The 12,114-nt window shown below is 37.2% G+C and overlaps 1 protein-coding gene and 1 long non-coding RNA gene across 2 annotated transcripts; one reads left to right on the top strand and one right to left on the bottom strand.

The window, feature by feature from the left end:
* Positions 1–4,608: 4,608 nt before the first annotated feature.
* On the bottom strand, positions 4,609–5,800 carry LOC130944930 (zinc finger A20 and AN1 domain-containing stress-associated protein 3-like). The gene is made up of 2 exons (XM_057873530.1): positions 5,544–5,800; positions 4,609–5,402 (listed from the first exon to the last, which is right to left on the bottom strand). Exon 2 carries the CDS (start codon positions 5,372–5,374, stop codon positions 4,883–4,885), a length of 492 nt encoding a protein of 163 aa, XP_057729513.1. The 5' UTR covers positions 5,375–5,402; positions 5,544–5,800; the 3' UTR covers positions 4,609–4,882.
* Positions 5,588–6,099, top strand: LOC130944931 (uncharacterized). The gene is made up of 2 exons (XR_009072172.1): positions 5,588–5,825; positions 5,992–6,099. It is a non-coding gene; the product is annotated as an uncharacterized LOC130944931 (long non-coding RNA).
* Positions 6,100–12,114: the final 6,015 nt, after the last annotated feature.

Below are 12,114 nucleotides of genomic sequence, written 5' to 3'. Positions count from 1 at the left end.
AAAATAAATCAACCTGAACTGAATCAAGAAAATCAAGATACACAACCAAACTAATTCCAAAAATTTTGCAAAAATGGTGCACCAATTCCAAACTGAATCAAGATATACAACCAAATAGAATCAGAAACACAACCAAATTAATTCCACAATTTTTATTTGGTGCACTAATTCCACAAATTCTTCGTCTTTCACCTTCACCTTTCCTGCATTAACATTGAATAAACAAAAATTCAGAACCAACCCTAAACCTAAATTACCCCAAATCAAAATAGAACAAAAAATTCAGAATTAAAAAACAAAATCTGAATCCATAAGAAGACTAAAACAGAATTTAAAAAATAAATAGAATCAGAACAAAAAAAACCTGAGATGGAAGGACAACACTGCTTCAATGACAGAGAAGAAGAGACTGGACACCGACACGGCTTCAACGACAAACGAGAGAGGGCGACGAACTGCAGCGGCTTCGACTGCGTCTGGTGCGTTCTGCTGCGGTTCGTTGAGGACGACGATGGCTGTTGGTTCGTGGAGGAGACGGCTACTGGAGAGGTGGTGTGTGGAGCCGTCGAGGATGAGGGACAGAGAGGAGTGCTACGAGCCTACGAGGAAGGGAGAGGGAGAGGAAAGGACCGCACCGCCGCGATGGTGCTGTTCGGCGACGTCGATGGCGGAGAAGAAGGAGGAGGTCCGGCGCTGAGACACTGCGCTAGAGAGACTGAGAGAGAGCTCGAGGAGTTAGGGTTCCTGATAGGGGAGGGGTGGCTGCGGCTAGATTAGGATGAATTGGGGAGGAAGGCTACTTTTATATTAGGGTTTTTTTAATAACACCGGTTTGGTTCGGTTCGGTTAGGGTTTTTTCTAATAAAACCGAAAACCGAACCAAACCGCAAAAAAACTGCAAAAAATTATTTTTTCGATTTTTTCGATTTTTGGTTTATTCGGTTATCGGTTTTTTTGGTTCGGTTGGTCGGTTTTGTTCGGGTTGGATCGGTTTTGAACACCCCTAGTGCACAGCATGATCAGGCCACCTCCACTCACGCTGGCTCCGCCGTGTCCCCACACCCATCCTCCTCTCAACCCTACGCCTGTCCGACACGTCCTCAGGACGATCCATGTCAGGAACTCGCCCCGGACCCCGCTGTGAGGCCTCAACTGGAATCGGAACTGCTCTAGGATCCCCCAACTGCGTCTCCGGAGACAAGAACCTCTTCCCATGCTGACTCCACCAATCAAGGAACGCATGTGACGGTCCGGGGTCGGCAACAACGTCGAACCTCAGCACACAGTCCTGACGAGAGTCCCAAAGGAGATGCCACTTCTGCAAAGTGGACGGGAACCATCGATCGCCGCCTCTCCCGTCCTTGGACATCAGAAAGTCAATGTTCAGGGCGGGATGCGGAGGGGGCTGTACCCCTCCAAACTGCGGAAGAACACGATCTATCTGATGCCACTCTATGACAGCAAAGTAGATCAGCGCCGTCACAGAGCGCCACAACGCCATATGCCGAGGCTCCAAAACCTCTGGATACACAACCTGAAGTACGTCGGGGCTACTGTATGGCATCCATATAAACTGCAAAAAGAACTCACCCTTGTCAGGGCAACTGTAGGACACAACTAGAAATGCTTGATTATAAAAGGACACTTGTTAACTAGCATACTCACCTCCCTGTCCTGTAACCGGTCTATCATGAGCCTCCACATCTGCACTCTAGGACCCTTCTCGCTCCCGGAAGGGTTGTAACCTGACCATCTACACCATACACATGTGTTACATCTACTGAAATATGTGTTCAGATTATGCAATAGAATATTAATGAATACGCAGTTATTTATGTCAAATTGAAATAAATAAGGCCTAGTATAGTACCTGGAGGCCAACGGCCAGCTCAACTCCTTATATCCTGCAGGCCTAAACCGAGGAAAGCGCCAAAAGATCTATGACTGAAGTAGCTGAAGCGGGCCCGCTAACTTGACGACATGTCTGTTCGCCACTCGGCACATGCACCGGTACAACCAAGCCAGTGCGGCAGAACCCCAGCTGTAGGTACCCAGCTCCTCCAGCCTCGCTACATACGGAAGCCATCTGATGTGAATCCGGTTCCCTGACTTGTCCGCAAACAGCTGCGTGTCCAACAACATCATGATGTACGCACGGGCATATCGGCGCATAGTGTCATCATCTGCATCCTCAGGGCACTCACCGAAAGTCTCCTGAAACCAGCTGCAGTTCACTGCGTACTTCTGAACCTGACTGGGAGGAGGTATAACTCCGAGCAACTCCTGGAACCAGACCCAGGCTGGACGGCCACCCTCGATGTATATATGGAACTCTGACAAGCACCCACTCACGTAACGGCCGTCCACTGGCAAACCCAGCTGGTATGCCACGTCCTGGAGTGTGATCGTGCACTCTCCGAACGGCATATGGAACGTGTGCGTCTCGGGATGCCATCGCTCCACGAATGCACTGACAAGGGCCTCGTCTAGCCGGAACCATCGGTCGTTCAGCCTTGCAAGATGGTATAGACCTGCCATCTGCAAGTACGGAACGTATCTGTCATCAAGTCGCATGCCCTGCAGCCGCCGCATGCTCCTAATGCATCGCTGGGGCTGCGCACAAAATGAACCGCATAGTTAGAACCAGCATAAAAACCAACCACAACCGTAAGCAGCACGATAAATCATCAACAAACTATTCTGCTAAATAAAACCACATACCCTAAACCACTAACATAAACCGCTTGCATAAATCACTCGCAAAAACCGCTAACATAAACCACCAACAGAAACCACTAACTTAAACCACTTCCCTAAACCACAAACCTAAACCACTAGCATAAACCGCTAACTTAAACCACTAACATAAACCACCAACATAAACCACCAACATAAACCACTAGCATAAACCACTAACTTTAACCGCTAACTTAAACCACTAACATAAACCACCTACATAAACCACTAACATAAACCACCATCTAACCCACATGCAAAACCACTAAGGCACAAATATCGCTAGAATCAAAAATAGTTCCGTACTAACCTCCTCGTTGATGACCCCGGCTATATGAGCGACTCCGTCCAAGCGATATAACCGTGCCGGATCGTCCCCCATGAGCAGAGTATTCTGTTCAGGTCTTCCTCGGAGAGAATCTGGGTCGTTTTCTCTGAGATTTTGTGGGGTAAGGGGAATAATAGTTCGAATGTGGGTGATTCGAACTCCTTATATAGCCGAATCACCCCTAATTCGAACCACCTTGGTTCGAATTATGAAGGAGCACGTCAAGGGTAATTCGAACCAGGTTGGTTCGAATTACATGGTTTGGTTTCGAATGAATAATTCGAGCTAGGCCAGTTCGAATTACGTGCATGAAGAGTTCGAACCACCTTGGTTCGAATTACGTTCAAACTTCCTCTCTCCTAATTCGAACCACCCTGGTTCGATTTACTAAGGTTTGTAGTTCGAACCACCTTGGTTCGAATTACATAAAGATAGTGTTTGGCTTATTGCTGAAAGGATTTTCGGTTTGGCGTATTTACGTTACACATAGTTTTGAAGGGCTAGGCAGGACGAAAGCGGCACTGTTGTGAAGTATAGGACTCAAATCTAAAAGAAGCTAACCATGCTTGTATCCTACGAAGAAGAGCATGGTGGTATCATCGGTGAAAAGAGGCTTGAAAGAATGGGAGAAAGCGAAGTCAGTTCGAAAGAGAGGCACGCGAAAAAGCGACAACAACGTTAGGTTGAGTGTCGAAAAGCGAGGCGCATGGGGCTGACCGGCAAAGGTGAGGACAGTGTCGGTGGGAGAATGCGGCGGCGTCGGTATGGCCAACGAGGAATTTAGTGATGCAAGATGAGGACCGGAGAAGATGACAATGAGTTTTGAATGTGTATTGGAGGTAATGAGTTTTGAATGTGTATTGGAGGTTACGGTAAGATTAGAAATATACTTTGTGTGAATGAGTTTAAATACTAATCCTAATTTTTTAAAATTTGAAATTTAAAATTAAATAATTAATGATATAATTTTTAATTATAATTTTATCTTTTTCTTAATCCATTGTACACAATTAATATTGATTCCCAATACTTTTTCTTATTAAAATTTAGCCAACACTTAATCAGCAAAAGAATATTAATAATGACTAATTGATAATTATAAATCACAAATTTTACTGATGCTACCTCTTCTCATTAAAAAAACTAAAATTTTGTATCTCAAATAACATAAAATTTATTTATCTTGTATTGTAACTGCATACGTTAAATTTACAAATTAAAAATATAAAAATTTAAATTTTAATATATTTGTTTTGTAATTATTTAAAAAAATATTAAAATTTTTTTTACCAATAACATATGTTAGTTAAATCTAATAACCTAAAGGAAAATTACCGACATGCGCAATTAATCACCTTAATTCTCAATTTGCAGTAACTTTTATTTTTAATTTTTATTCGTTAAAAAGAAAAACCATGGGCATGGGAAATCATTTTGTTTCGCTGTTATATAGGAAAATTACTTTTGAACTCTTCGAAACTTACATGGGCAGAATAGGCCCATCTACTCCAAACGAAGAAAAAGTAGAAAACAGAGTTTTCCGGTGCGAGATAAAGGAGAAATAAATTCAACCGCAAATAAATGTCAACGACTATGAAATAGTGTTTTTTTTTTCCTTCCCAAATTTAATTTACACAGGAACGCAACCACTTAACAACGACCATTGACCCACCCTCTAACCGCCCATTATGGCGGCCGATCCGTAAGCAACCTAACAGTCCGATACTCGGACCCGGATCCGAAATAATCCCGGTTTTAAAGGTAACAATCGCAAATACGAAATGACCATACTACCCTTTCATTCTGTTCCTTCTTCCTTCAGATCTTGTCAAGCTTCTCAGCCTTGATGACGGGATTCGCCTTCGCGATCTGATCCCTCCCTAATCCCTTGAAATCGAACTCACAACCATGCTGCTCAGGATACCGGTGGACCCCGCACAGCGTCAACCCGCACCGGCACTTGAACCCCGTGAGTCCCACGCGCCTCTTGCACGTCATGCACCGGTTCTGCAGAACCGGTTTCGCCGCCTCCGCGCGTGGCTGATCTACAGCATCTACCGCCGAAGATGACGAATCGATCGCTGCAGCTGGCGGAAACGAAGAGGAAGACGGCTGAGCAACGGCGGCGGGTGACGGAGATGGCGGAACCAAGGATTGGTTGAGAACGAGCTTGGCGGAGGAGGATTGTTGCTCCTTGAGCTGGAGATCGCGGTAACACTTGGAGCAGAGGTTCTGCGTGGCGGCGCTGCCGAAGAATCCGCAGTTGTTGGCGCAGAGGCGCGGTGCTTGGCATCTGTGTTCTTCCGCCATTTCTGTTTTGTTGTTTGTCTCACCAAACCTGCAACGAATGAGATCGGAACCGATCAATGAATAATAAGATTCAAATTAACCCGAAGAAAAAAAAGGAAAACTGTTTGGTTGGAGAGAAAATCAGAAATCTGTGATTCGAAGAGAAGAAAAGACGAGGAGGAGAAATTACCGTTAGGAGAATTGGAATATTGAGATGAGTGATGAGAATTGAAGAGAATGGAAAGGGGGAAATAAAAGAAAGGGGTTTGGTTGGGCTTTGAAGGAAAACAAAGAAGGGAATCTGGGATGGAATGAAGGGATTTTGAAGGAAAGTCCCAAAGAAAAGAACCCCAAAAGAGAAATAGAGAGAGAGATGGGGACACACCAAAGGACGCTCCGTCTGGGATTCCTCCTCTCTTCCTCTTTGGAAAATTCCAGATACTTTCTTTCTCTCAAATCTTCTATTACTGAGGTTTTTTCCCCCTTTTTTTTTATTTTTAACTGTTTCTCTTTTCCTTTTATGTTTTCGTCTTTGGGGTTTTTTTTGTGCACCTAGCGCGTCTATTATTTATTTATTATTCCGCGTTGGGGGAAAAAGTAAGGTTATTGAGGGCACTTTGTTTCTCTCTCTTGCGCAGGAGATGAGGTGAGGCGTATGGGGCCGTGATTCAGTATCTTCTGGAAGCCGTTTAAGCTACGCTACTTCTTTTCTACAAACGAATTATTATGGGTTTGTTTGTTGTCAATTGTCACCTTGTGATTATTTATTTATTTACATGTGATATCGCGAATTTCCCCCACATAATTCTCGTTGCCAATAGTATTACTAGTGTCAAGATATTTTCCGTGGACAAATAAATTCTCCTTTTCTTTTTGTTACTGCATTTTCGGTCTAAACATTTTTATATTATTGTCTAATTGAATTATTTTCTTAAAATAATTGTCATTTAAATAATAAATACAAAAAACTATTTTGGATGATATAACAAATATGATTATCTATCTAACCACATACTGTTAGTTTATTTTGTCAAGATATTTTACGTTAAAAAATTTTTAATTACACTTACTAGGGTGACCTTAAGTGGCTGGCAAATTTGGACCGTCCTAAGAAAGGTGGGCGGTAATACATACAGCGCCGTGAGGAATGAGTCCACCAGATTCAGCGCATACGCTTTGTAGGCTGTTGATTCATACATTTGCTTCTATTTTTATACTTTCTCTTAAAAAAAAAACAATTAAAAAGAAAAGTGAAAAAGGCTTGGTCCTTTGAAGTTTGACATCACGTTCACATATGCATAGGGCATAGCTAATTAGCCATAGAGTGAAAGCTGACAAGTCGAATGTCGTTGTTGGCCTCCGCCTCCGCCTCCGCCTCGGAAAATGGTTCCTAGAATATCATCATCATGTGTCAAGTGTCAACCATGCGATGTGAATATGTGACCCATTAAACCCCAATTTACACGCCTGGGTAAACCGATAATAATAATAGGATCCATCTACTGTACAGATGTACTTTTGTACAGATTTATAGATTTTTGTTTTTTATTGATTTAAAAGCGTGTCACTAAAAGTGTTGTTTAAAGAGAAAGTGTTACTTTTAATCGTTAATTTGGCTCTGATACTAATTTTTTAAATGTAATTTCTTTTTCAAAATTTCTATTTTTCAAAATTTCTATTAACTCTTCATATTTTGCTTCGAATAAGTTTATAATTTGTATAGATTTGGTTGGTGGTACTTTATAGTTTACAATTTCATAAAAAGTATTGACAATTTCTATTATTACTAATTCTAATTTCATTTTTATAGTTTTTTCAATCTTATTTTAATTTATAATATTCTTTTTTGCATGGATTATTGTATATAAAATCTTTTATCTGTTTGTCTTTTTTTTTAATATAATTTTTCAAATCTTCAAAAACCTCTTTTATTTCTACACTTTCTGTTGTTTCTAAATATCTTTTTAATTTTTCAACTTCATTCTCCATTTTTTCTTTCAACAGCTTTAATTCTTTTAAATCATAATATGGTTTTTCAGGCATTTATAAATTTTTTAAGTTTAGTTCCAACTTGTTTATATTTATTCTTATTTCTATCCTTTTTATTATAAGGTCATTAATTTCGAACTGAAGATTATTTAATTCCCTTTTATACCCCTTTATTTTACTTTTTAATTTTTTCGCCCTTTTTCTTTTTATTTTGTTTTCTGGTCTTTCAATCTTTGTATACTTCATTATTTATCTTAGAATTTCTGCAAATTCTATCATTGATTCATCACTATTTTCTAGAGATTCTATTAATTTTTCTAACTCTTCAACTTCTCCTTTCAATTTGTCATAGATTATTTTTAGAGCTTTAAATGCTCTTTGATTTATTTCAAAAAACTGTAAATAATTCAACCGATTTTCTCTTTCAAAGAGCTCTTGTTCCTTGTCTTGATAAGTTACATATATTTTTTCTTTATTTATTGTCATAACTTAGTGTTTAGGGTTTCATTTAATTTTTCGACCTTTTTTGTTAATTCTTTTATTTCAGAATTTTCTTCTTTGATCTTTAACTTAGATAAACTTAACGGGCTATTAATTTTGGATTCTCTTATTTGAAAATTCGATGAAACTAATTTTCCTGATGGTTCTTTTAGTAAAAGAACTGGGTTTTCAATAGCTTTATATTTTGGTATTTCTGTCTTTACAATTTTCTGAAATAATTCATCGACATAAATTCTTTCTCTATTTTTAAATATTATACTATGATGGCTATTTGTTAAAGCATAATTTATTGCATATGTAATTGAAAATGGTTCATCGTCTTGTTCCATTAGATTCTTTCTGTGAAATTTATAAGTCAAACTTATAGATCTTCCAAGATTTTCAGTTGATAAAGGTATAGCATATCCAAGATGAGCATTGAATTTAACATTTATGTTTGCCAAGTTTCCATGAACAATTCCAATTATTTGATCTATTGGGTCATCAGTAATTCTTTTGTCACAGATTGCTAAGCTTATCGGTGAATTAATTCCTTTCATATATGTAGATTTGATTAAGACTTGTATAGTACTAATATGAATCCATCCAATTTTAGATCTTTTTTGTTGATCCTTAATTTTCTCAATCTGTTTACTCAATTCTTCATCATTTATCAAAGCTATTTCAAGTTCTCCATTGACGGATTTTATCTTTATAGGGGCTTCAAGTTGAATTTTTTCATAGTATATTATATTTTTTCTATTAAAAACTTCTTTTAAAAGATTTTGTTTATTAAAATTTTCATTTGATTTGAGATTTAATTCTGTTTTTAGAACAGCCTGTTTTTCATTATTTAATAAGGCAGATAATCTATAATAATCAGATTCTTCCATTAATTCTAAACTTTCTAAATAATTCATTACTATGAGATTAGGATAAAGACGTACCTTTCTGGAGAAAAACTTCCTTTATTTAGAATATTTACATAAGATGTTTTTATCTCCAGAGGGGAGATTGTAGATACTAACTCCAGAGGGGAGTTTAGAATTGGTTTTTCCTAAGGGAATTCTTCTTCAGACTATAGAATCGCCTTGGCAGCTTCCTCCTTGCTCTCCTAGCATATGAGTACTCTTAGCCTCCTGCTTTCTATTGTCTGATGCCTTCTACAATTGCCTAAGCAACCTATTTATAATGGTTGGGTCTGATGGACAATTCCCATCGTTACCCTTCTTATGACGTCATTGCTTACGTCATTGTTTATTATCTTGCACCAGCTACATTGTTGGTGCTCTATGTCCTAAGCGCTTATGTCACTATGCAATAATGTTGAGAGATGCTTCAGATGTGTTGTCCTCCTCTTTCATTACGTGACCTTCAGATGTGTTGTCTTCTTCCTTTATCATGTGGGTTGATTTCGTTTCATTATTGCTTTCTTCAGATAACTCTGAGGCACATAGCTGGCACTTGTGGTCTTTTCTGTCTTTTATCAAATAGCAGAGATTCCTCTTTATCCCTTCGAGGAGCTTTTCTAAGAGTCCAGATAAGTTGTAGAATGCTGATTCAAATTCCACTAAGAGTCTCATCTCTCTTTCTTCAATTTCATTCCTTTTACTGGACACAAGCAAAGTATTTCTGCTTTTATAATTGATTCTTGTGTGAGATTCCCTTGTTATATTTTGAGTTCTTTCGAAGACCCTTGCTAGTGTGCTGGCTAGTCTTCCTTCATGACTGTAGATTGTTAAATCTTGAACTTGATCAATTGGTTGAAAATTTTCTGGGAAGACGGACATGAAGATTACTTGATGTGCTGGAACCAAGCATTCTTCTTCTTCATTAAAAATAAGTTGACTATTCGTAAATTTTAGGGATATATCCCTTGGATTTACGTTGTCAATCATATTTTTAAATCTCTTTACTGCATCAATGAATCCTGCAGGAAACTCACTAATAATTTTCAAATCATTAAAAATTAAAATTGTATCAATTAATCCATACTAGAAAAACTGATAGGTGTCAGATGGGGAAGCATCTGGAAATATAACCAGCTTTGTTAGCTGTTCTTTGGCAATAGGATAATATCCCAAGATTGCCTTTTTTTCTTCAGTCCAATTCAAGACTATGTTAAGGGTTTCTCTGAGATTTGATCTACAGACCATTTTCTTTTCCTTGATTTCAGCCCTTGTAGGAATGTTTCTTATTATCCCTGTTCTCTGGGTTTGAATTGGAGCTTTATCTGCTCTTTTTAGGGTTTGCTCTGGATGAAGAGCTTCATATTCCCTGAAGGATTCTTTTGCTTCTTCCAGTGTTAAAAATCCTCCTTTATGAATTATCCTTGATTGATGTGTAAATGGTGCTGCTTTTTCCCAGGCATCATATACTCCTTTCATGGGGCCATTATAAATTACATAATATTTTTTATCTTGGGTAGATTTTTGATAATTTCAGCAATTGTTTTATTTTCTGGAATTTTTTCTTCACCTGATTTGTCCACCACGCTTAGCTGGCTGAACTCTGATGGTTTCGGTTGTTGTGTTGATTTCATTACTTCGATGGCCTTCTTGAGGGATTGGATCTGTGTCCTTATTTGCTGACAATGCTTGCATTTTTCGAGTTCTTGTTCGTATTTTTGAATTTCTTGATCTAATGCGTTGTAGACGAACTCCATTCTCTTGTTAATGTATCTGCAATAACATTTTTGTCACCCTTAATATATTCAATTTTTATTGGATATTGTAACAAAAATAATTGCCATCTTACCAATCGTCCATGATTATAATCAACTTTTAAGTTATATCGTATGAAACCTGTTAGGTAACTTGAATCTGTCCTTAATGTAAATTCTCTGGGTAGTAAATCAATTTTCCATTTCTTAAGAGATTTAATTGCTGCTAGAGTTTCCTTTTCATGAGTGGTATATCTCTGTTCTGTTGGAGTAAAAGTCCCTGAAATATACCTGCAAAGTAATTCCTTTGGGGAATATTTAGAATCTAGTGATTCTTTTTCTTGTTCCAAACATTTTATAGCTTTCTTAGCTTTTAGACATCCTGACCAGGTTATGTCTGAAGCATCTGTTTCTACTATTAAGTAGTCATTTTCTTCTGGAATATAAAGTTCTGGAAGTTTTTCACAAAGTTCTTTAATTCTTTGAATTTGCATACTATCTTTTTCATCCCATTTCCATTCTTTTTTAGTACTTATTTTTGGAAATAACCTTTTAGTGTATTCTGTTATATTCTTTAAAAATCCTTGATCGGAAATATAATTTATACATCCTAAAAATCTTTGTAATTATTTTCTATCTTCTATTTTATTAGGAAATAAATTTACCTTTTCTAGAACATTTGGTTGAAGTTTTAGCTTACCTTGAGTAGATAGAATTAATCTAAGAAACTCTATTTCTTGTTTTGCTATTCTTGCTTTCTTTTTGCTAAGAACTAATCCTTTCTGTTTACATCTTTCTAAAACTATTAATAATTTTTGAAGATGATCTTCTTTATCCTGTTTTGTAAAAATTAGTATATCATCAATGTATACTAAAACAAATTCATTTAACTCTTTTATATTTTCTTCCATAAATCTTTGATAAATACCTGGGGCTTGCTTTAATCCGAATGGTAATACATTCCATTCATAAAGCAACACACTTGTTGATTCTTTTGTTGGGCAAGTAAAAGCAGTTAATTTCTTTGTTTCTTCGTCTAAACGAAGTTGCTAATATCCTGATTTTGCATCAAGAGATGAAAACCAAGTTGCTCCCTTGATTTTTTCTAAAATAGAATCTTTTCTTGGAAGTTTATGAGCATCACCAATAGTTGCTTCATTCATTTTCTTATAGTTTATTACCATTCTTCGTTTTCCCCTTTTAATTTCATTATTGTTTTCAACGTAAAAAAATGGAGCCGCACGAGGACTCTTACTTAATCTTATAATTCCTTTTTCCAAAAGATCTTTACATTCTAATGAGAACTCTTCTCTATCTCTTGTGGAATAAGGAATTTTATTTGGAACATTTATCTCTTTTGTGGGATCTCTTAATTTAATGCTTACTAATTCGTTATTTGTATTTTTAATATCTAAAGGATTTTCAGCACAAATTTCATCCAAGAGTTCTTCTATCTTTATTTCAAGATTATTTTTTGGAATATTTATCTGAAAGTATAGATTTAAATAACATGTTTCTAATATAGAAAATATTTTAAATTTTAAGATCTTATCTATAGTAGTAGTTGGTATTTTTATACATTTTGATTTTTGATTTATTGAAGAATCGTGTGGAGCTTTTAAAACTATAT

Source organism: Arachis stenosperma, chromosome 8, assembly GCF_014773155.1.
Source record: "Arachis stenosperma cultivar V10309 chromosome 8, arast.V10309.gnm1.PFL2, whole genome shotgun sequence".
Classification (NCBI taxonomy): Eukaryota; Viridiplantae; Streptophyta; class Magnoliopsida; order Fabales; family Fabaceae; genus Arachis; species Arachis stenosperma.
This window is presented reverse-complemented; position numbering and strand designations above follow the sequence as displayed.

Excerpts from the sequence above, each read along its gene's own strand:
- LOC130944930 (XM_057873530.1), bottom strand. The coding sequence starts at position 5,374 with ATGGCGGAAGAACACAGATGCCAAGCACCGCGCCTCTGCGCCAACAAC.